The following is a 24,933-nucleotide window of genomic DNA, read 5'->3' as shown; positions in this document are numbered from 1 at the left end:
CAAAGTTTTACGCATGTTCGTATTTAAGAATAGAGAAGAAATTCCTGAAAAGGAATAAACGAAACGAAAAATTCAGATTTGTATTCTTTTTCTCTTGGTAACTTCTTGGTAACTTCCCTGTTAGCTTTTTTCTCTTAAGGTAATCAGTGGTGTTAGGTGAGAGCTCTCTCTGCATGAGTCATGTTCTGTGTTTTTGAATGAATGCAGGATTCACCTAAGCAAGCAGGTCTTATTACGAATGGAATCTTTTAACCCAGGGCTCACCATAAGTCTGGTGGCTGGAATAAGAAAGTCTTTATTTATATTCAGATTATCTGCTTGGTGGCCAAATTTTAATCTAAGTCTGTTTTTTCCTGCCAAGTAGCACAGAGCGTGTCCTTCGGCTGCCCGGCCAATATGTGCTTTAGGAAAGTAAATTCATTTTAATATTAGTCTAGGCAAAATGCTGCAGGAGGAAAAATCACATATGTTCCAAAGGCAAATATAAAGGCCTTTTGATTTTCCAGTGTCTTAGATTATCTGTGTAACTTTCTTTCAGTACTTTGAATAATTCATATTTTAGACCTATTTTCCCATTGGGTTGAAAAAATATCAGAGCCAGCTAAATTTTCCGAACTTCTTACTTAAAAGTGGTATTATTAATGATGCATTTCACAGCAGTGAGCATAGACTGGGAGTACTGTGGACTATACTGTTTCCATTTTTATTTTTACTTTTCCGAAGCTTATTTGTATTCTGTCTCCACCTAAAAACAATCCACAGGCAATAGAAATGACATTTTGAAGAAAAATAGCAGAGAAGTGTGTGGAGGGGAATGTTACATGTCGTTGAGGTGGGGGAGGTATAGGGCCCAGAAACTTCCAAATGTACCATGGGTTAACACTGGAACTACATTAACTTGGAAATTCATAAAAATGATGTTAAATGCTCTTTTTTTAAAAAAAAATTTTTTGTAGTGTTTATTTTTGAGAGAAAGAGAAAAATAGCGAGCGAGCGAGGGGCAGAGAGAGAGGGGACAGGATCCGAAGCAGGCTCCAGGCTCTGAGCTGTCAGCACAGAGCCCGACGTGGGGCTCAAATTTGCAAACCGCGAGATCATGACCTGAGCCGAAGTCGGACACTTACCGACTGAGCCACCCAGGCGCCCCGATATTAAGTACTCTTAATATTGAGCCTCAGAGCACTTTAGACCAGTGCGGGCTTTTGTAGAAGAGCTAGTAACCAGACTTCATTTAGAATCCATATTTCCCGATCATTAATCCTTCTCCAATTCTATGCTTGCTTCCCTTTCCAAAATTAAAAAGTGTGTGTGTGTAAATCCTAAAACTGCCTGACTACCTCTCCAGCTTTGTCTCTCATTGTGTTCTTGCCCTTTGTACTGAACAGCCACACTAGCCTGCTTTTGGCTCCTAAAACTACCCTTGCTTCCTCCCAAACCACACCTGGTTAATGCCTACCTATCTTCCAAGTGACAACTCACGTGTCACTTTTGGGGAACGTGTTCCTCCCTGTTCCTCCAAATTAGATCAGGTTACCCATGTTGTGTACTCGCAGAGCCCTTTGTATCTTGCTTTTATTGCTTTGATCACAAATTATATATGTATTAGCAGAGTTATTTAAATGTCTGTCTCCTGTACTGTACTGTAAGTTCGATGAGGGCAGGGACCATGTCTGTCTTAGACACCACTGTATTTCTAATGTCTAGCCTACTTCCTGCACTTGGTAGGTACTCAACAAATACTAGAATAAATGAATGTGAATGAATTCAGGCCAGATCTAGAGCATAGAACTTCACTGTTGGATCAGTGGGAATCTGAACCAGAAAGGCAGCCTGGTGCGCAACCGTGAAGGCTCTTAATTGTGAATACTGAAGTATGAGGCCAGGTTTGTGAAGCAGGCCAGATGGGTGATTGGCAGCCATGAGAGCCTGGGCTGGATGGATAAGGAAGGCATCCCTGGGCTGGACTGTAGAGGCCCTGATGCCCACATCAGGTGTTTTGGCGGAAGGATAGGCGCAGAAGCTAGTTGTCAGAATCAGAGAGGCAAGTGGAGGGTGGTGAGGGTATTGGGTCTGTGGCTAGAGAGCATTCCTTTTAGCAGCCTAACTGGACAGTAACTGAAGGCAGCTTGTAGAGATAGCAGGGACACCTTTGGGTTTTGAAAGCAAGGGAAAAGGAAACGGTATAAGAAATTCACAAAATGAGAAGAATAGAAAAGACCAAGAACGGAGGGGGAAATCAGGAAACAAATGTGTTTGAATTGACGGCACCTTGGGAATGGGAAAGCGGTCAAATCTAGAGTAGCCGAACACCTGTTGTTCTGGAGTAGCGGAACCATGAAGCAGTGTACTTAATAGAGTACTTCAGACAGTCCAGGGTACCTCAACCAGTAACCATCGCTCTCACTCTAAGGCTGATGGGAAGGGAAGAAGGTAAATCTAAGGGTAGCAATCTCTTGAGCTAAAGGTAAGGGAGCTAACTCCCTCACAAAAATCGTGACCTGTCAAGGGGGACGCTGACATTCTGGTGCCTCCACGAGAGCACTAAAATGCTACAGAACCTTGAACGTCTTCCTTTGGATTTCTGTGACTTTGTTTTTGCAGGTATCTGAATATAGTCCATTATGTAGTTCATTGCTGTTGCTTTTATGCTTTTTATTATTTACAAATGCTCTTACCGATTCGTGAGTTCTTGAAACTATGTCGTTGCATGTTATGTTTACCTTTACCCTGATAGATGCATCTGCTTATAATTCTTTTTGCTTTGTCCTCAGTTCAGATATTTTGGATGGCAGTAGTAGCAGCAGTGGCTTATCCTCAGACTCACTGGCTAAAGGCAGCACAACCGCAGAGTCTCCAGTAGCATGCACCAATTCATGCTCTTCGTTCATCTTGATGGATGATCTCTCACCCAAGTGACTTACCCATTTCTGATTCAGTGTTTTAACTGCTGTTTCCTACACAAAACATTTCAGTGAGGAACGCAGAGAGCTTTGATCCATAATGAGGATTAAAGTGTGACAGACTTCAACCATTTCGATGCCGTTCTTTTTTGGCATCTCTCTCCTCTAAAGTTCAATTTTACGAGTGTAGTGACCTGACTCATGTCTCTTCTTGCTGATTTCGTTTTGGATCTAGTGACTAAATCTCAAATGACTCATTTTTGATTGCTTAGAGTATATATTTTTTCCCTCCGTGCCTCAGAGAGCACCTATTTTAGAGTCTATGCGTTTAATAAAGGAAAGCACTGATGTGTATTTTCAACAGTGGTTCTTTTTCCCAGCAGTGACATGACAGCTAAAGTTGATCAGAAATTCTCTTGCTTGAGAGATTGTTTTTGTTGTCTGTTGACTACATAGTTTCAAATCTCTTTATTCCACGATAATAGATGGGTTGCTTTCGATTATATTAAATTTTTATTTTTCCGCATCAGCTTAAAGTACATTCTTTTGTTTCCCTTTCCTGTTTGAGCTGCTTACTTGCCATTTCTCACCGAGGGGAGGGAACGCGTAGTTGCTTTCATTACTATCCATGTCGCTTTGCTGGCGGAGTGTATGACGTGAGGATTGATTTTAGTGCTGAGAATGTAAATGGACTGACGGGATGCCTGGATTAGTCACCAGAGGTTCTTATGCCTTAGCTACCGCGGTTGATGTTTTTCTCCCCAAACCTGTTGCCCGAAGGAATATATAAAATATTGTTAATGTTTCTAGGTGGTGTTATCAAGGAGAAGAAATCCCTGCCTTGACCAGATGTGTGGAGCATCTACAAATGAATGAATAATGTTATTTACACACAAAGCACTGTGTAGAAAAGCGTACGCGGAGCTTGACAGCTTGTTTCGGGTGGTATTCCGAGGCCCGAGGTGCCTTGGGGTGCAGTGTTGGGCTGTAAAGGTGTATGTCATAAGGTAGGCTAGAAAAGGGGGCTTTATGTGTCTTACTGCCACATGCTGTTTTGATTGCTGCTTTTTGCTGATTCCTTTCTCGTCCGTGGATTTGTTTGTTTTGTCGTGTGGTGAGTGCTGCTGCCCACTGTGTTTTTGGTTATTGTGTTTTTGCCGCTAGAGTCAGAATCCAGTTCTTGTTGATGCTGCCTTCTAGCAAGGGCAGCTTCGTATCTCCGAGGAAGCTCTCAGGAGCCGCAAAAGCCCATGTTACTGTGCATTCTGCTTTTAAGAAGCTGTTGAGCTGTGAACAGTGGACACGATAGTAAGTCTGAGGTACCGTAAGTTATTTAATTTCTAAAAGAGGAAAATCCTGACAGAGCTATTTAAAAAAGCTGAGTGTAATCTATCGTTGTGTTATTTATTATTTAAAACTGTGTGAAAATGTTGTGATAGATTTCTTTTAATGTTGAGACATCGTGGTTGGGTTGTCTGTGTTTAATATGCCAATTTTCCCGCTAGGATCATAATATTCCACGTCTTAAATGAATGTAAGAAATGGAAACTACTGCCTTTGTGTCCTTTGAAGGCAAAGATTCTTGAATTCTGAAGGAAGATGATGTGCTTTGAGGGTACTCACAGAGTAGTAACACTGTATGACTTGAAGGGAAATCTATCCTCTTTGAATTCTGAGAGAGCGTCGCTTAGCTTGCAGTAAGTTGTTCTGTGACAGCATCACATGTGGCGTCGATTTTAAACTGTAATAACCACCACGATGGCCACGAATGGCTTTGTTTCTCACATGGTTTTCCCCTGTGCAGAGTCCATAATCTTTCAATCCTAACATAAATGTATATATTATGAAGGTCGTTCCCGAGTGTGCCATTTTAAAGAGAAGTTACTTCGAGGGTATTCAGTGTGTTTATTCCGCTTGTGAAAGAACCACGTGAAGATGTTTCTGCCTGTATAATACCGAGAGGTGGTTTTCTCTTACAGGATACTTACCCACCTTCGCTCTACTGTCTTCTTTGCCTTAAAGGGATACTTTTGGCCATGAATTTGGGGCTCTAATTTAGGACTCTTGAGAAACAACCTTTGGAATGTGTTGATATTGAAATTTCTTCTTGAAATTCAGTGGTGGGTTAGAATTGGGACAGGAAAATGAAGTTGTTCCAATAGTAGGAGAACTAGGAGACCAGATGATTCACTTTATTGTTTAAACCGAGGTTCGTTTTTGTTGCTTAAATTGACTAGAAAGTTAAGTTTATGCAGGGATTGTTTTGGAATAAATAAAAAGAGATGCTAACCTTCCAATGAGCTCTGGTGACAGTACCCCTTTATTTTTATATAAAGTCTAATATTTGAAAAGTGGTCATTGTTATAAAAAATAAAATTCTCCCTTCCTATTCTAATATATCCTGTTTCAGGCTTCTATTTGAAAACAAGTACAAGAGATGATACGATAAGAAAATCCTATAGACGCTCTTTTTGCTTGACTAACTTATATAATCACTGTGTTTCATGATAACCGCTTTTGGAATAAATTCTAGAAAATTTTGTGAAATGCTGACCTTGTGTATATCTTAGAATGCAAATTTAATAAAGTGTGTACACATGCATAAAATTCTGTAAAAGTTGTTAAAGGCTCTTTTATTCTTCTGAATGATTCATTTTCTGCCTCCATATCCCCGTATTGCATTCTGTGTGTCTCATCGCAGTCAAGTTCGGGATGAAATGATACCAGGACCACAGAAGAATTAGCTGCATTGAAGTTGGGGCTGTTTCCCAAAACGGAAAGGAAACCGCTCCACACGGTCTGTCAGACTTTTCACGAGCATTCTGTACAACGGGACGATTGAGACCGTTTTTTGCCAAGGCCACACAGACTTCTTACTTATTTTTTCATTTTTCTCTTGCTGTTTGTTTTTGACCTATTCATAAGACCTATTCATTTTGTTCCTATTCATAAATTGTTTTGGAACAACATGGGTGGGTAGACAGGTGAAAAATAAAAGCCTTGTATGCGTGACTCAGGTCATAAACACTCCATTTTCTTTTCAGTATCTTAAAAACATGAACTATTCTATTTCACACTTACGGAAAAGTGGCGACAGTAGCACGAAGAATTCCCGTACATCCTTCACCCAGGTTCCCTAGTTAACATTTAACCACGTTTGCTTTAGCATTCTCCCTCTGTTTCCCCCTCTCTTCTGTATGTGCGAATACTTCAATACTTAAGAATTCACGTATTTTTTTCTAAACCATCTGAGGAGTTACAGAAATGACACCCCGTTACCTTTACATGCTTCAGTGCACTTTTCCCAAAGACTGGGACGGTCTATGTAATAAAACTATCGAAATCAGGAAATTACCTTTGATAGAAAACTACCATCCAATCTGTAGACTCTATTCAAAGGTTTCCCGTGGTCCCAATAATGTTCTTTTAGCAAAAAGGAAAAAAAAAAAAATCTTTTCTTCTGACCCAGGATTCAATCCAAGATTATGTGTTACACTTTGTTATGTGCCTTTGATCTCCCCCAATCTGAAGTCCCCAGTCTCTCCTTTTGCGATTTTCATACTTTTGAAAAGTACTGGCCAATTTTGAAAACTGTGCCTCAATTTAGGTTTCACTGCCGTTTCCTAGTTATTAAATTCAGGTCATGCATTTTGGGCAGAAATACCACAGAAGTGACACTGCATTGGCAGTGTGTTCTTGCAGGATACACGTGGCATCACCGTCCTTTTGCTGGTGATGGGAACCTTGGTCCTTTGGTTCAGGTGGTACCTGCCAGGTTTCTTTTGTACAGTTAATGGTTTCCCTTTGAAATTAAGAAAATACTTTGTGTGGAGATCCTTTGAGGGTATATAAATATCCTGTTTCCTCAAACTTCCCCTCACTAGTTTTAGTGTCCATGGATCATTCATGCCTGGTGGCATTATGATGGCCAACTGATGGTGACTCTCATTCTATCATTCTTTCTACATTTATTGGTTGGCGTAATACCCTAAAAAAAAAAAAATTCCCTTCACCATTTATTTGCATCAGTGTGGGACTCATGGAGTCCTGTTTTATTTAGTCCGTGGGTTTTTTTTTTTTTTAAATTTTTTCAACGTTTATTTATTTTTGGGACAGAGAGAGACAGAGCATGAACGGGGGAGGGTCAGAGAGAGGGAGACACAGAATTGGAAACTGGCTCCAGGCTCCGAGCCATCAGCCCAGAGCCCGACGCGGGGCTCGAACTCCCGGACCGGGAGATCGTGACCTGGCTGAAGTCGGACGCCCAACCGACTGCGCCACCCAGGCGCCCCTAGTCCGTGGGTTTTAAGTCATTTTCGTTATTTTGATATTCACATCGCAGATTTGGACACTGGAGAGAGCCCCTCCAAGCTGGCTCCTGTGTCCTTTTGACCAATCTCTGGTTTTTTTGATCAGTGTTTCACTATGTGGCTTAATATGCCCCAGAATCATACATTCCCTGCCCCAGCCTTGGGATCAGACATTTCTCTAAGGAGCCTTGATTCCTTTAATCTTTCAAAGCCAAGGTGTAGGCACTAGGTATCATCATTACTATCTGGATATCCTGGTCTAAAAGCCTTAGCATAGAGAAAATATATGTAAGTGTGTGTGTGTGTGTGTGTGTGTGTGCATGCACACATATGTATCTGTCTTAAAAATCAAGAGTTCAAACTGGTACCTTCGATTCCAGTTAAACACCACAGGGTTCATTCCAGGGTCCACCCTATCCATATTTGTAACTCCAATCTCTGACAGTGAGGACCCCGGTTCCCGTTATCCTCAATACGGTTGTTCATTTCCCCTGTATGTAACCGGTTTCTGACCCTGCCTGCCTCCTCAGTTCCAGCCATCTTCGTGCTCTGACCCTGATGGTCCCTCCATTCCACAAGCCCTGGCTGCCTCTGCAGAAGGGAAAGGGAAAACGGGCTTAAATACTCAGGTCTTAAATCTCCCTGGCTCACACCCATCCCAGCCACCACCCCTAAGCTCCTCTTCTGCGTTGAATTGCTCACAGCTCAGGGATTTCTTTTTTTTTTTTAATTAAAAAAAATTTTTTTTTCAACGTTTATTTATTTTTGGGACAGAGAGAGGCAGAGCATGAACGGGGGAGGGGCAGAGAGAGAGGGAGACACATATCGGAAACAGGCTCCAGACTCTGAGCCATCAGCCCAGAGCCTGACGCGGGGCTCGAACTCCCGGACCGCGAGATCGCGACCTGGCTGAAGTCGGACGCGTAACCGACTGCGCCACCCAGGCGCCCCACAGCCCAGGGATTTCTTATGTTCATCAGTTTGACAAATTGATGACAAATTGAAGTCAATTTGACAAATTGACTTACTGAGCCCCGTGCTGGGAACTAAGTGCAGATTAAGTTCGTGCCTTCAAGTAGACCAGCCTGGTGGCATAAGCGGAAGTAATCTGGAAGCCCTGGTGTCGTGTGGTGAAGCACCGAGTGTGGTGGGGAAACACCAAGGGAGAGTCCCTCACAACCTGGGCTGTGCTTCTGGAATGCCTCCCAGAAGAGGTCACACTGAAGCTGAATCTTGAAGAACAAACTTGGGGTGGAGGTGGGAGTCAGGTAGAGGGAAATAGGATACAGGTGCTACCACAGAGACAGGTAACTTGCTAATAGAAGAAACGAGGCTGGAGAGAGAAACATCTGGTATTTCAGGACTTGAGAGTCAGGTTATGGGGGTGGAGGTTATGCGCATAGATGGAAGCAGTGGGATTAGCGGAGAGGAGGGTGAAGGACCAAGTCCCGACCAGCACCAACACCGAAGAGACAGGTTGAAGGAGAGATGGGGCGGCGAGAGAGGTAGGAGAAAAACCTGGAGACAGGAGCTAACACTATCAGCGAAGCTAAGGAAGGCGTTGTCTCCACGGTCACTCAAGATGAGGACTGAAACTCTTCCCACTGGATCCGATAATTCCGGTCCCCCGGAGACTTTCATTAGTGCGCTCTTGGGGAGGTGGGCGGGGCAAAAGCCAGACTGTCGTGGCTTGAATAAAGCGGGGAGTTTAGGAAATGGAGACAGACAGCACAGGCGGTGCCGGAATCTTCTAACTCCCTCCTTCCCTTCTCTCCCAGCCCTTGCTCAGTTACAACCCCCACTCGTTCCCCATTTTCTCGTCTGTATCCCCAGCAGCTAGCACTGTATCCAAAACATAACAGTCACTCAATAAAATTTTGTTGAGTAACTCCACCCTCTAACCAACAGGGGGAGCTAGAGGAAAGTCACTCTAACCTGTAGAGGGAGCTGAAAGGAAGTCAGGGGGAGTGTTCCCCTACAGAAGTTGCTGGAAGAAAACCCCCAGGGAAGTGTTAGCCACACGCTCTGACCTCTAGGAGGAGCACCAAGCTTCTGGTCTTGCAGACATTCCCGAGGAAAACTCGCTTGAGGAGTCTGCGTCAGGGAGTCCAACGTTTAGGTAATACTTATTAATATATACCTAGTAAGTTCTGTTCGTTGCGTGGGGTGCTGATTTTCCATTTATGATAGTGATGTGAAGTTTTCTGTTAGAGTTAGCACATGATATTTTAAAACGTATATTTAAAAAATGAATATAGGGGCGCCTGGGTGGCGCAGTCGGTTAAGCGTCCGACTTCAGCTCGGGTCACGATCTCGCGGTCCGTGAGTTCGAGCCCCCGTGTCGGGCTCTGGGCTGATGGCTCGGAGCCTGGAGCCTGCTTCCGATTCTGTGTCTCCCTCTCTCTCTGCCCCTCCCCCGTTCATGCTCTGTCTCTCTCTGTCTCAAAAATAAATAAACGTTTAAAAAAAAATTAAAAAAAAATGAATATAACAAAAAGTGAGCTCATTTAAAGAAACATCTTAAATAAACAATAGTATGAGTGATAGATATCCAAGTTACTGCCCAAATCTTCAAAGTAAAGTTGAAATCAGAACTTAGATCCAGGAAAGCACTGGGTCACCGTGGTGTGTGGAACTGATGGTATGAAGAAGTTAAAGGCTGTTGAATCTGTGTGGAATGCTCTTTTTGGGTGCCCCCTGGATCCTCTCTTTCTGAGACTCTGATTCTGATTTTCCGTGAAGTGTGGTAAGAGAAGTCTGGTGCCTTCTGAGGAGAAGACACTCCTCTCAGCTTGAAAGTCAAGGGGGAACTTGGTTGGGGCTCAGGAAAAAGGAGCCTAAGGAGCACTTGACGCCTGGTTTGTTAGGTTCTGGTTTGTTTGGAATTGAGGGGTTCGTTCTATTTGTGATAATTGATAGAGTGTTAAATGGCTGGAATTGGCACGGGGAGGGGTTCTTCAAGAGTTCTGGAATGTTCTATGTTGACCTTGGTGATGCTTACATGGGTTTATTCAGTTTGCAATAATTCATTGGGCATTGGGGAGTACGGAAGTGCTTCAGGAGTTCTGGAATGTGCTATGTTGACCTGGGTGATGGTTTATGGGTTCATTTTTAGCAACTGTATATTATTCCCTTGTACAAACATTCCATAATTTATTTAACTAATCCTTAATTGATGGTCATTTAGGCTGTTTATAATTTATTAGTATACACAAGTAATAACATACATTTATTTTTGCTTCTGTAAGTATTTCTGCAGGAGAGATTTTTAGAAATGATAAATTGTTGGGTCAAAGGCTGTGTGTATTTTAGTCATTATTTTCCTTTTGAAAAGGTAATATAAGTTCAGGGTAAAAAATTCAAATAGTGACATGGGCATATAGGGAAAAGTCAGTCTTCCTTCTGCCCTTAACCCCCCCCCCCCCCCCCCCCCCCCCCCGTTCCATAAGGTCCTTCCTCAGAAGCAACTGGTGTTACCAGCTCTTGGTGGCTTTTTTCCAGAGACAGTCTGCATTGCATACGTATTTGCATATTTTATAGGCACTGCTTAAAACCACACATCCACCCCGCCAAGATTTTCCCAATTTATAATCTCTCCTATAGGGTATGAGAGTTCCCATTACCCACCAGAGATGATTCAAGGGTTCTAGAAAGATTTGAGTGAAAGAAACAGATTTTATTGATTCATTGGAAATACAGGTTTCAAAATTCTACAGGTACAAAAGAGCAGTGAAATGTCCCCCTCCCATCTTCATCCCCTAGCCACCCTAGCTTTTCTTCCCCCAAACAGTTGTGTTTCCAGTTTCTTGTGTGTACTTACAGAGAGTTTGCATATGCAAACAAATGCATCAGTATTTTTTCCCAAAATTTCACACAGGCGATAGCATTATTTTTATGAACTGTTACTATGTATTCCGCCCCCCCCCCCCGCCGCCTTCTCCGCCCACCCAAAGTAAAACCTTTGTGACTTATAATAATAATTGTTCGTTTTTTCTCATGAGTCTAGGGGCAAGCTAGAAGGTTCCACTGATCTCAGTCGATCAGTTGAAGAGTCATCTGGGGATCAGTTCGTCTAGTATGGCCTCAGCCGGGATTATTCAGCTCTATTCCACAGGGTCTTTCACCTTCCAGCTTGTTCTTATTGTGGGGTTAGGGCTTCATAAGAACAGAAACCACAGGCCTCTGGAAGCCTAGGCTTGGATCTGGCGCACTGTAACTTCTGTTATATTTTATTGATCAAAGCAAGTCACAGGCTAGCCCAGATTCAAGGCCTGTAAGGAGCTGTAAAGTCACCTTGCAAGGGATGTGGGTTTAGGGAAGGGAAGAAGTAAGTGATTTATTCCATCAAACACAATGCTATAGGTAGGCATTGTTCTGTACCTTACCCTTTTTTCCTAACAATGTATCCTATATTTTGAAGATGACTTCGTATTAGTCCTCAGAGTGCTTCGTCATTTCTTTTTCCTTCCAAGATTTTATTTAAATTCAAGTTAGTTAACATATAGTGTAGAATTGGTACCAGGAGCAGGATTTAGTGGTTCATTGCTTATGTATAACACCCAGTGCTCATCCCAACAAGCGCCCTCCTTAATGCCTGGCATCTATTTAGCCCATCCCCTCACCCACCTCCCCTCCAGCAACCCTCAGTTTGTTCTCTACAGTTAAGAGTCTCTTATGGTTTGCTTCCCTCTCTGTTTTTATCTTATTTTATTTTTCCTTCCCTTCCCCTATGGTCATCTGTTTTGTTTCTCAAATTCCACATACGAGTGAAATCACATGGTATTTGTCTTTCTCTGACTGACTTATTTTGCTTAGCATAATACACTCTAGTTCCATCCAAGTTTTCAAATGGCAAGATTTCATTCTTTTTGATGACCGAGTAGTATTCCATTGTGTATGTATATATACCACATCTTTATCCATTTATCAGTCGATGTCATTTTTTTATTCCATTTTATTTTGCTAGTTCCCTGTTGAGGAAATTTTGACTGCTCCCAATCTTGTTATTACCTAACATTGCTGCAATGAATAACACTGATCATATGTCAGATGAATTTCTAGAAAGGGAACCACTGAGACAAAGGGTATGTGTATTTGTAATTTTGACAGGTATGGCCAAATTCAATTAAATATTTTTTCAACTTTTTACTTGGAAAAATGTCAAACCTATAGAAAAGTTGAAAGAATAGTTCAACGAACACCTATATACCCTTCACCAAGATGAAACATTTTGTTCAGATTTGTTAAGATTGAACATTTGTTAGCGTTTTGCCACCTTTGTTCTCTCTCATGCCCGCTGTCTCTTCCTCTCCACTTTCTCCTCCTCTCCCTCCTCATATATACACACATATTGTTCTGAACCATTTGAAATTAAGTTACAGCCATCAAGGCACTTTTTCAAACACTTTTTCATCCTACATTGCCTATAAACAGAGAGGTTTGGGGGCGCCTGGGTGGCTCAATCGGTTAGGCGTCCGACTTCAGCTCAGGTCACGATCTCGCGGTCCGTGAGTTCGAGCCCCGCGTCGGGCTCTGGGCTGATGGCTCAGAGCCTGGAGCCTGTTTCCGATTCTGTGTCTCCCTCTCTCTCTGCCCCTCCCCCGTTCATGCTCTGTCTCTCTCTGTCTCAAAAATAAATAAACGTTAAAAAAAAAATTAAAAAGAAAAAAACAACAGAGAGGTTTGCTTACATAATCACAATTTTGTCAGCATACCCAAGAAATGGAACATTGATAAACATAACTTTATTTAATTCACGGTCCATATTCAAATTTCCCAAATTGTCCCAAAAATCTCCTTTAGAGCTTTTCTTTTTTTAATTGAGGATCCCAAATTCAGGATCAAAGGTCACGCAAATTTACCTAGGTGTCCTGTCTCTTTAGTTTTCTTTAATACAGGACAGCCCCCACTTTTTTTCATCTTCCATAAAACATTTATTTTGACGATCCTGAGCCAGTTATTTTGCATAATGCCTTGTAATTTGGATTTTTTAGACTGTTTCCTCAGGATTAGGTTCAGTGAAACATTAGATTGAACAATTTGGCAAAAATGCCACCACATAGGTGATTCCTATTGCACCACATCAGGCAGTACATGATGTTGGGGTCCCGTTGGTGATGCCAAGCTGGTCACTTAGTCAAAGTAGTATTCTCCAGATTCTTCCACCACCAAGGTCCTCTTTCCCCTTTGTAATTAACGGATTAGCATTTAAACAGTATGTGTGACCGTGGACATGTCCTGTTCCCTCAAAACTTGAACCAAATAGTTTTCATATTCATTGGTGATACCTATCTGAGTCAGTTTTTTTTAAAGTTTATTTATGTGAGTAATCTCTACACCCAACATGGGGCTCAAACTCGTGACCCTAAGATCAAGAGTCTCATGCTCTTCCAGTGCCAGCCAGGTGGCCATGAAGCAGTTATTTTATTTTATTTTAATTTTATTTTAAATTTTTTTTTCAACGTTTATTTATTTTTGGGACAGAGAGAGACAGAGCATGAACGGGGGAGGGGCAGAGAGAGAGGGAGACACAGAATCGGAAACAGGCTCCAGGCTCTGAGCCATCAGCCCAGAGCCTGATGCGGGGCTCGAACTCCCGGACCGCGAGATCGTGACCTGGCTGAAGTCGGACGCTTAACCGACTGCGCCACCCAGGCGCCCCTATTTTAATTTTATTTTAAAGATTTTATTTATTAAAAAAATTTTTTTAATGTTTATTTATTTTTGAGACAGAGACAGAGCATGAATGGGGGAGGGTCAGACAGAGAGGGAGACACAGAATCTGAAGCAGGCTCCAGGCTCTGAGCTGTCAGCACAGAGCCCGACGTGGGGCTCGAACTCAGGGACCGTGAGATCATGACCTGAGCCGAAGTTGGACACTTAACTGACTGAGCCACCCAGGCACCCCTAAAGATTTTATTTTTAAGTCATCTCTACACTCAATGTAGGGCTTGAATTTACAACCCTGAGATCAAGGGTCACATGCTCTACCGACTGAGCCAGCCAGGTGCCCCCCGAATCAGTTTTTAAATGGTAGCTGCAAAATGATGTTCTCCTAATTCTCTCATTCCTTCCACATTTGCTAGCGACCATTCTGTTAAAGAAAGCTGCACCCTTTCTTTTTGCATATCACTTCAAATTCTTTTGTTAAATTATTATTCAATGTTTATAACCTGTTGCTATTATTGTACTGGTGCGTGAACAGACAGATCAATGGAATAAAGCAGAAGGTCCGGAAGTAGACCCAGGTATATATAAAGATTAAAAAAATAATAATGTTTATTATTATTTTTGAGAGAGAGAGAGAGAGGGAGAGAGACAGACAGACAGACAGACAGAGCATAAGTGGGGAAGGGGCAGAGAGAGGGAGACACAGAATCCGAAGTAGGCTCCAGGCTCTGAGCTGTCAGCACAGAGCCCGATGCGGGGCTTGAACCCACGGTCAGACTATCGACGGGGAGATCATGACCTGAGCTGTAGTTGGACACTCAACCAACTGAGCCACCCAGGCGCCGCTGAAAACTTAATATATAATAAAGGTGGTACACCCAAATCATTGGGGGCAAAGATGACCTTTTTTTTAAAATTTTTTTTTTCTCAACGTTTATTTATTTTTGGGACAGAGAGAGACAGAGCATGAACGGGGGAGGGGCAGAGAGAGAGGGAGACACAGAATTGGAAACAGGCTCCAGGCTCTGAGCCATCAGCCCAGAGCCTGACGCGGGGCTCGAACTCCCAGACCGCGAGATCGTGACCTGGCTGAAGTCGGACGCTTAACCGACTGCGCCACCCAGGCGCCCCAAAGATGACCTTTTTAATAAATACTACGGGATAACTGGATAGCTGTAAAAAATAGATAATTTGGCTCCACACCTCACACTGTATACTGGAATAAGCTCCCACCTGAATCTAAATGTAAAAAATAAAGCCATACAAGTAGTGAAGGAAAACCTGGGTATGGGGAAAGCCTTTCTACGTATGACTCCAAATCCAGATGGAATGAAAACGATGGATAAATTTCAGCCACATAAAAATGAAAGTAAAAACCTTTTGCATGGGAAAAAAAAACACATAAGCAACGTCAAAAGCAAGAGAGATGCAAGTTATGATTTTGACAATACGCAGTCACCTTGACCATGTGGCTCACTTGGGGAGAGGGGTGAATAACCGAATGAAGAAATTACTGGTTCCTGTCACTTAATACTTGAATGAATGACTGGGTGAATCAAGTGGAGGCAATATCCATATTTTCATTAGTTCCCTCTCTCCATTCTGTTTCGATTCCTACCCAGTTTTTAGAGCAAAATCTCTCTTAATTTTTCTCTCGAATTTCCCATCTCTTGTCCTTTTGTTAACGAAACTAAAACTTTAAGCAAGGCCCATAAGCATAAAATCAAAAAGTAAGAGAAGTTGCAAGTTTTAAAGGGAATTTTAGATGCTAACAATGAACAGTACTGGAAAATGTCCTCTTTCCTATCTTCCTAGAAGTATTTTCTCAGGCACCAAAACAAGAAAACTAAAAAGTAGTCTCTTGCTAAGATCCTGCCTACATTTGTTTGATCTTATTGCTAAAATTGCTTCCCAGAATTTTGCTGTAAACCTACAACATTTTAGCTTTCCTTTTGTGAGTTAACTTGTTACTCTAACAACCATAACTTCGGTTCTTCCAGAAAATGCATTCCAGGCCCCCAAAAATAAACACATCGATAAACATTTGCTATGTAACCCAACTGTAAGGTGCGGGGGGGGGGGGGGGCTCGGGGGAGGGGGAAATGCATGTTTCTGAGTGCCTGTGGATGAAGTTTGCTAATGAGCCCTTCAGCAGTTGCACTTTCTTTGCTATGACTCGAAATCCTCCATGTGTTTTTCTATTACACTTAATTTTTTAACATGTAGGATAAGGCTTTCTTCAAATGCTGATTTTTACCTCAGACCTTGAATGAGTCACTTGATTTTTCAAGCCCAGGAAAACAGGCTTTCCTCCAGATACGCATTGTAAAAGGAACCTCTTGGTAGTAGATCCTATTTTCCCTAATATTGCGATGATAGATTGATCCAATAAATGTTACTTGGAAATTTTGCTCAGTTGAAAGGTACTGCAGAAAAATCACATGGATTAGACCATGGCAGTCTGAGTCTGCTACGAATCTGTTTGTGCGTATTTAGTTTTGATAGCCGTATATAAATAAGCACACTGCCTGGCGGCAGTTGCATACAGTAAAACAACACTCTGCAGGGTTTTATCTTCAAGGCTCTGATGAATGTGAATACAAATTAAATTGGGACAACAAAGGGTTTGAGGGTAAAGTGAGGTAGCCAGAACGTAGTGTTAAAGTGCTGTATGATCGTTGGAGAATAAATGAAAAGCAATGGAAAATAGAAGAACATTTTAAAGTGAAAATAAAAATCACCATAAATACACCAGGTAGAAATAGCTATATGTTTGTGGGTTTTGTCTCCATAATTGAGTTCATACTCTATCTAGACAGTATTTTAACCTATGAAAAGGCTTAAACAGTGAGAGCATTTTTTAAAGAAACGGCCATCCAGGGTATTTCAGTTTTATGGGTTCACACACTACTGTGATGAATGGTTTGAGAATCTGTGTCCAGAAATTAATTCACAGAAGTCCTGTTTCAATTACCTGCAGATGTCAGTGTGGATCTGAGTGTGGTTCAACAGTTTGTTCCAGGATTGGGGGGTAGTTGAAGTCCAGTTGCGAACCAGTTGCTTGTTATACAAACACCAGTGTAGTTTGTATGGGAAATATGAACCGCGGGGGCCTTAAGTTGCCGAAATTTCTTTTTACAAAATGTTCATAAGCACAGATGTATTCTCTGGTTACAGACTTCACACAAGATTATACCCTCCTTTTTTCCCGCCCCTGATTATTTGACGAGGCTTTCTTAAATTTGTTATAGTGCGAGAGAAGTGGAGTTGATGTATTTGGACTTATTAAATTTGACTTCAACCCACATGGCAAGTCTCAGGGATATATTATGAGCTGAGTTGGTTTACTTTCTGCTGTTATCATATATTTAAACACAAAGTTTAAAGCCAATAATTTCAAGTCTCAGAGAGCATCCTCTTTGCCATTCCTTCCTGTTTCCTTCTTTTCTACATGATTCTCCTCTCCTCCAACTTCACAACATAAAAAGTCAGGGTGTTTATTAGGCCAGGAAATTGTCAGAGAGACTTGGGGTGGCTCATCGTGGCAAAACCCTGTTCTTTCTTGGGCCATGACACAAATCTAACATCTGTTCATAAGCTAGCAAGCTTCCTCTCAGCTATAATTTGCTATATATATTGGTACATAAATTGTTGGTAGCTTATGTTTACCTAGCAACAGAATCTGTTTAGCAGAAGGCTGTGGGAAAGGAGACTTTCCTTTTTCTTTCTTTTTATTTTTTTTAAAAGCAGTTTCTTCATCTATAAATTTTCTTCAAGTGCAAGAAAGGCAGATATAGTGGCCCAAACAATCTGCCTTTTATATCATTTTAACCCAAATTGCTTAGTAAATGCTTACTTTGGAGATTCTTGTTGCCACTTTGATTACCTTATATATAACTAAATGGCCTCTTTTAAATTTGTTTTTCTTTTATAAGCAAACTTCATACAAATCACTGTGAAAAACTGTCTTTGACCTTGTAGCTGTCAAAGATCCCTGAGATTTGGGACTACTCACCTCTGTCCAGTGTAAATTTCTCCTGTTTCCCAGTGTTCTTAGCATCACTTATGCATTTTAGATGTTGAATATACATTTCAGGAACATTGATCAGGAGACAGAGCAAGACGAATACTGTATGGTATCACGTATGTGTGGAATCTAAAAAAAAAAATGCTGCACTCATAGGAAGAGTAGAATGGAGGGTAGCAGAAATGGGAAGATGTTGGTCAAAGGGTACAAACTTCCAGTTATTGGATGAATAAGTTCTAGATACCTAACGGACAGCATGGTGACTGTAGTTAATAGTAGTGTGTTGTGTACTTGAAACGTGCCAAGAGAGGAGATCTTAAGCATTTTCACCAGAAGAAGTAACTGACCCCCGCTCCTGCACAAAAATCCATGGATAACTTTTGATTCCCCCCAAATTTAACTACCAATAGCCTACTGTTGACCAGAATCCTTACTGGTAACATAAAGTTGATTAACACATATTTTGGATGTTTTATGTATTATACGCTGTGTTCTTAAAATGAAGTAAGCTAGAGGAAAGAAAATGTTATTAGGAAAGTCACAAGGAAGAGAAAATGCATTTACAGTACCGTCCTGTAAAAAAGTCTGCATATAAGTAGAGCCCCACACAGTCCAAACCTGTGTAGTTCAAGGGCCAAATGAATACACCTCAATAAGGCTAGGGTGGAGGCAGGGGAAGAATGTTGGTCAGGAACTAGTTGTCTTTAAGTTAAGTGTGACCAACTCAAGCACCATGCACTGTGTTGTCTGCATTACTTTAATTTTCCTTTAGTTGACTGAGCTGTATATTTCTACCTGATCACTTTCTTAGCTTTCTCATTAGCAGAGCGATGTGTCTGCTGAAGAAAAAAAAAAAAAAGGCCAAAGGGAGAAAACAAGTTCTGACTTCCCTTCACATTAGTTTTAGACGTCATCTGCTGTTAAAGGTTAGAGTGTACTTTATGCGTTCATTTTGAGAAGGGAAGGAGGTGTTGTCCTGTCAGCTTCCTTCACACAACACCAGGGTGTAATTCGCTGCAGGCTTCTGACATGCTATTGCCTTTGTGCAAGTGACTGCTTTCCCATTTTGGTCTACAACTATAGTGTGCTACGAAGTGGCAATGTGGAGGTTACCGACTCACCCCTCCCTCCATAAAAAGGAAGAAGAAATCAAAAGGCGAAAGAACTTCTATCCCATCTTGAGACTTTGGAATTAGCCATAAGAAAGACTATGGCAGAATTGTTATATAGACAAAGTTCCTTGGGCCAGAGCCTTCCCATATCTTTCATTTTGTAGTCTTGGTTTCTGCCTCCTTCAGTCCCTGACTCTTCACGTGCCCAGTGTTGTGAGGGACATGGGAATGAACTAGGATGGGGAGGTAGATTTCTCTGCACTCATTGGTTAAGTGGGGGCATTCACTGATATTATAAACATGCATGCTGGGTGCTGTCCCAGTAATGCCAGGCATATAGGTGAGAAATTAGCATCTTGAGCCATGAGATTGAATCCATTTTCGTGGGGCCGATAGTTAACGGTGAACAAGGGAAGATGAGCTCATCAGAGGAGGGCTGGCAGAAAGAAGAAAAGAGGACAGGGCTTTGGGGACAGGAGGGATACATAACAAGGATCCTGGATGAATGAATGATCAAGGAGGGAAGCTCATTGTCTCATCTTACCAACACTTCAGCAGTGATGCTGTGCCAGGGACCGGAGGTTAGAGGAAGAGGTTAGAGAGAAGAAATTTTAAGAAGGTGATGACTGAAAAAAAAAATGGTGGCAGATACCCCAAAAGTCTTTGGTGGCGTCATTTCTTAAAGAAGGTATAGAAGTCAGATTGCAGAGGATCAGGAAAGGAATGCAGTCCTGAAGGCAAATTTCCATTCTAAAAGTATGACAGAGGGGCTCGTGGCTAGCTCAGTCAGTAGAGCTTGCGACTGTTGATCTCAACGTTGTGAGTTTGAGCCCCACATTGGATGGAGAGATTACTTAAAAATAAAAAAAAAGTTTGGTTACACTTAGAGACTGGTAGCTACAAGGGTAGGTGGACCAGTGTAGGTAGTTGGTACTGTTGTTGTGATGAGATTGAAGAACCCATGGGGTAGGTAAGGAATCAGAGGATCCTACTGATCATCACTATCCACTAGAACATTCTGCAGTTATGGAAACATTCTGCCTCTTTGCTGTGCCATACAGTAGCCACTGGCCACACGTGGCTACTGAGCACTTGAAATGTGGCTAAGGCAATAAGCTAAACTGAATTTTCAATTTGATTTCATTTTAATTTATTTACATTTACATTTTTTTAAGTTTATTTATTTTTGAGAGAGAAAGAGACAGCATGAGCAGGGGAAGGGCAGAGAGAGTGAGAGAGACAGAGAGAGACAGAGAGAGAGAGAGAGAGAAAGAGAGAGAGAGAGAGAAAGAATCCCAAGTAGGCTTCACACTGTTAGCACAGAACCCTACATGGGGCTCAAACCCACGAAACCATGAGATCATGACCCAGGCAGAAACCCAGAGTCCTACCCTTAATCAACTGAGCCGCCCAGGCGCCCCATTAATTCATTTACGTGTAAATAGCCACTTGTGGCTGGGAGCTACCAATAGGACAGTGCAAGTCTCGAGGGAGAGGATAAATGTGGAAGGAGAAAGGTGGAAAGGGATGAACTTTAAAGCAGAGAGGGAGGGATAACTTTGAGAATCTTGAGAGAAAAGTCTTCATGCAGTGTGGGAGATACCTCACATGTCCAATTGCTTTAAAAGAGTTCTGGCCCATAGCTTCAGTTTTTTTCAGCAACCTTTGTCAAGTTCATCTACTAAGCATGGGGAGTTGGGAGATAGAGGCCTGGGGGTGGGGGCTGAGGAGAAAGAGTAGAATATTCACAGCATAAGGTGTGTAAGCCGCAACCAGCCGTGGTGGGAGCCAAGCTGCAGTTGACGGAATGAATTTGTGGTGGGACATGTCTAAGGGGCTTGGTCTGGGCCAAATTTGTACCGGGCCAAATGTGTGCAGTTCCATATAAGGTTCTTTTTGGACTAAGACGTGAACTAAAAGGATCTGGAAAAGATTATTATGCAGTTTAGGCTTAGAAAGTTACGTTCAAGTGTATCTTACTTATATTACTCCACCTTACACGTTTCCTGATACATTTCATTGTTGTCGTTGTTGTTGTTGTTGATTTCTGGTGAATTCAAGCCTTGATAGTATAAAATGTGTTTGAAAGAATCTCACCAGACAGGTTGGGCCCCTTCTGCCTGGGTCGGGTTTGGTGAGGGTAATCTGCCAGATTGTTCTCCTCTTGGAAGACTTTTGGGGCAGCTAACTCCTCTCTGGTATAGGAGTGGCAGTGGCGGCTCCTGATAGCTATAAAAATTACAGCACTGTGCAAACTCATTGCTATTTAACACCATTTCCAGATTCCTTGGGGGGTGGGAACAAGAGATGCTTATGGCAATACAGACTCTGTTGGTGGGAGAGGAGAATTAAAGCAATGGGCAGATAGGAATGGAAACTGATGAGTGAAGGCTTTTGTGTGTGTCAACAACATCAAAAGAATTATGAACTAGAGAGTTAAAAAAATGTTTTTTAATGTTTATTTTTGAGAGAGAGAGAGGAGCGGGGAGGGGCAGAGAGAGAAAAGACACAGAATCTGAAGCAGGCTCAAGGCTCCGAGCTGTCAGCACAGAGCCCGACGTGAGGCCTGAACTCACGAACTGTGAGATCATGACTTGAGCTGAAATCGGACGCTTAACCGACTGAGCCACCCGGGTGCCCTAAGAGAGTTTGTTTGTTTGTTTTAAGTTTAGGCACAGACAGGTATAGACAGCAGTTTAAAATCTATTTTTGTAATAGAAGTATCTCACCAAGTCCAGAATTTTAACTTCAGAAAAAAAGCACATATTCTGGCTAACTAGTCTATCCTGTGGATATTTCTTCATAATTGATTCTTGTCTTTATTGTGGCCTAACATTCTTGGAGGACACTAGTTTATGTCAAAAACCCATGACAAATAACCCTGATTAGAACTTCCTCTCACATTAAGATTTAATATGAGCAGGAGCACCTGAGTATTTCGGTCAGCTAAGCGTCCAACTCTTGATTTCGGCTCAGGTCATTACAGTTTGTGAGTTCGAACCCTGTGTAGGGAGGGCTCTGTGCTGACAGCGTGGACCCTGCTTGGGATTCTTACTCTCCCTCTATGTCTGCCCCTCCCCTGCTTGTACTCTCTCTCTCTTTCTCTCTCTCTCAATAAATAAATAAATAAATAAATAAATAAATAAATAAACATTTAAAAAATAATTCTTAAAAAAAGATTTAATGTGAACACAGTGTGTTTCATTTAATACATTCCAGTGGCCATAAAGGGGCAACTTGACTAACCTATTCTCTAGAATTCCAGCCAGGGCTTTCAGGGGAAATAAAGATGTTGGATCCTCACCTTGCCAATATCAGGTCTAGGTAATTGTCAGTTGTTTCATCCATCGAGAAAGGTGATCTGCTATAAGATATCAAGACATTCCCCCAATTTAAGTCCTCATATCAGAGTATTTCAACCTGCCTAAGTAATCCCAATAGCTACAACCAAACGAAATTTCCAAATATGGGGATACACTCGTGGAAAGTAGACTCTGGCATACCGCTAAGGTATACGCAGTAGCTCAGAAATTTTAGAATTTCAATCCATTCATTCTGGGCACTTGTTAAATACCTTCCAGGAACTCCTAACATTGGTGGTGAGGTGGGGAGAGGATGGAGATTCAAAGGTGGTATGGGATGTGAATCTAGTCCCCAAGGACCTTGTACTCTAGTTGATTTGAAGCTTCTAAAGCAACTTGAGAACAGTTAGTTGCTAAGTTACACAGTAAGGACCAGAAGATTGACTAGAATATATCCCCTTAAAGATAAAAGATGTGTGATAGCTTGGAAAGAGCTGGGGACTAGCATGTCAAAGGCCAGTTTTATCATTAATTGACTGTATCATCTTGGCCCAACACTCTCTAGTTCCTCAGTTGGTTTTTCTATAAGATAGAGATGTTACAACCTACTAAGCTGGCTTCCACAGAGGGCTGCTTTGACAGTTCAATGAGTGGAATTTTGTAGGTGCCCGTCTTGCCTGGGGTGGGAGGCCGTACTGGAGAATTCCTAAAGTCCGGGATAAGTCTTCAAGTCCTCCTCGTAAGATTCTATGATTTTGTGGTAGCAAATGTGAAGTACTTTGAAGAGTGTAACGAGGTATAAAAGGTAGCATCTGTGTCATCATCATTATAAATACTCCTTGTGGGTTCCCAGAGGCTGATGTTCTCCCTACCTCTGCTAAATGGCCTACCCCACAGCACATTTCCTGACTTTTGGCCAGGGTTCTCTTCCTGACCTTGGAATGTCTCTTAAAAATTAATAAGCTGAGTGAACAGCAGAGAATTTCCCAAGGAGGTCCCCACTATTTCCCCACTCCCACAGACATTTATTTTCTCTTCCTTGGCAGAGTATAAACTTCACTACAGGCCACTGAACAAAATAATGTCTTCTTTTAAGATGGTTAAGCTGAGTGACCAGGCAACTCAAAATACAGCGGGGTGTTTCCCAGGGAGGTCAGGTCACCACCATTCCAACCTTCTTCCACATTTATCTTCCCTTCCCCATCCGAATGCAAGCTGCCACGTAAACCCCTGGGCAGACCCTCTTTTGGCCTCCTGGAGAGTCCAATATTAGCCCCCGGAAGCAAGCACCTGAACAGGGCACTCTTGGTGCCTATTGGCAACGGGTTGATGAGAGGTTTCCTTTAACTCTAGATGGTTGCTGTTCCACCCCACCTCTCCCAGTGCATGTCATTGTCCTGATTGAAAAGGCCTAAGGGCAAGGCTTAGAAATGAGTTTAAGCCGTTAGTTATACATCAACTAAGGATAAAGTCCTCTGTGCTGCTGTTACACGTACTGCCTGCTCTGTACCATTCTTTACCATTCCTTTTGACTTAGCATATACTACCTTGGATCGCTTATAATTTTTCCAAAGCATATGGCATGTATCCCTTACTAAAACCCACATAGCCCCTTGAACATTGAGCACAATGTTCTGTATACAATATTCACTTGATTTGAAAAACAAATTCCAAGTAATGTAGAAAATATGATCTTTCGAAGTATTTACAGTCCAAAAGAAATTATACTGCTACTAATCCAAGAAACTTGGAAGTCTGTTCACTTCCACCTTTTCACCTCAAATAATGCAGATGGGTTTAACAGTCCACCACGTCTCACTAATGTTAATGTATGGTTACCTCTGGCAGTCAGCACCAGGATCTAGGAGTGGGGTTTGGGCATTAGTTAGCTTTGCCAATGACTGTGATATATCATCTATTATATATATATATATATATACATACACACACACACACACACACACACACACATACATATATAGGCTTTCTGGACAGAAAAGGTGTTGGGTCAAATCCAAAAACAGCACTGAATTTTCCTACTCTGTGCAGCAAGGAAAATGAAGGCCAAGGCGACCACAATCCTATCTACCCTCTATATCTGCATTTACCAAGATGTTTTTAAAGTCCTTGATGTTAACTCCAGAGAGGCAGTGAAAATGGACCCAAACTGGACAGCTGTAAAGGGTGCCTTTCTGTCTCTTGGGACAGTTAGGCAGCCAGCCAGCCTGGCCAGCTGCAGGAGAAAAGACAACCTGCCCAGGGAGACCAGGCAGAGGTCAGGCAAGGAACCAAAACTGTTTTGCACGAGGGGTGGGAGTTTTGAAAAATTAAAAGCAGGTCAAAGAGGAAGCCAGCGATGGGAATGGAACCCTGTGGCACAGGCCTATGGCTATATACCGTCCAGAACAGGGCGTCACGCTGAACTCTGCAAGTAGGCCAGCCTCAGCTTTGTCAGCGTATGGAGTGTTCAACCTTGGCTTAGATGAATCTTAGTTTCTCAGGCTGCTTCATTTTAAATTCAACACAAACATTAGGGAGGTGAGGAGGGAAACCGATTTTCGGGTCTCCTTAGCTCCTTCTGAACCTGCAGTGAGTGTTTTTTCACCCAGCACC

At 42.1% G+C, this 24,933-nt stretch overlaps 1 protein-coding gene across 5 annotated transcripts in view; it reads left to right on the top strand.

Annotated features, from left to right (window-relative positions):
• Window positions 1-24,933, top strand: part of LOC122477829 (PABIR family member 2) — a 172,668-nt gene that overhangs the window by 17,064 nt on the left and 130,671 nt on the right. For 2 of the 5 annotated variants that reach the window (XM_043571249.1, XM_043571250.1), the window contains exon 10: window positions 3,711-5,517. The exons of 1 other annotated variant lie outside the window; for it this stretch is intronic. In XM_043571249.1, the coding sequence (XP_043427184.1) occupies window positions 3,711-3,780 (70 nt within the window). In that variant the 3' untranslated portion in view covers window positions 3,781-5,517. Of the gene's footprint in view, window positions 1-2,771; window positions 5,518-24,933 lie in introns of those variants that run through there. 2 more of the 5 variants (XM_043571246.1, XM_043571247.1) reach the window with 1 other exon arrangement.

This window comes from Prionailurus bengalensis, chromosome X (assembly GCF_016509475.1).
Source record: "Prionailurus bengalensis isolate Pbe53 chromosome X, Fcat_Pben_1.1_paternal_pri, whole genome shotgun sequence".
Taxonomy (NCBI): Eukaryota; Metazoa; Chordata; class Mammalia; order Carnivora; family Felidae; genus Prionailurus; species Prionailurus bengalensis.
The sequence above is the reverse complement of the archived record's forward strand: the minus strand, read 5'-3'. Positions and strand labels throughout refer to the sequence as shown.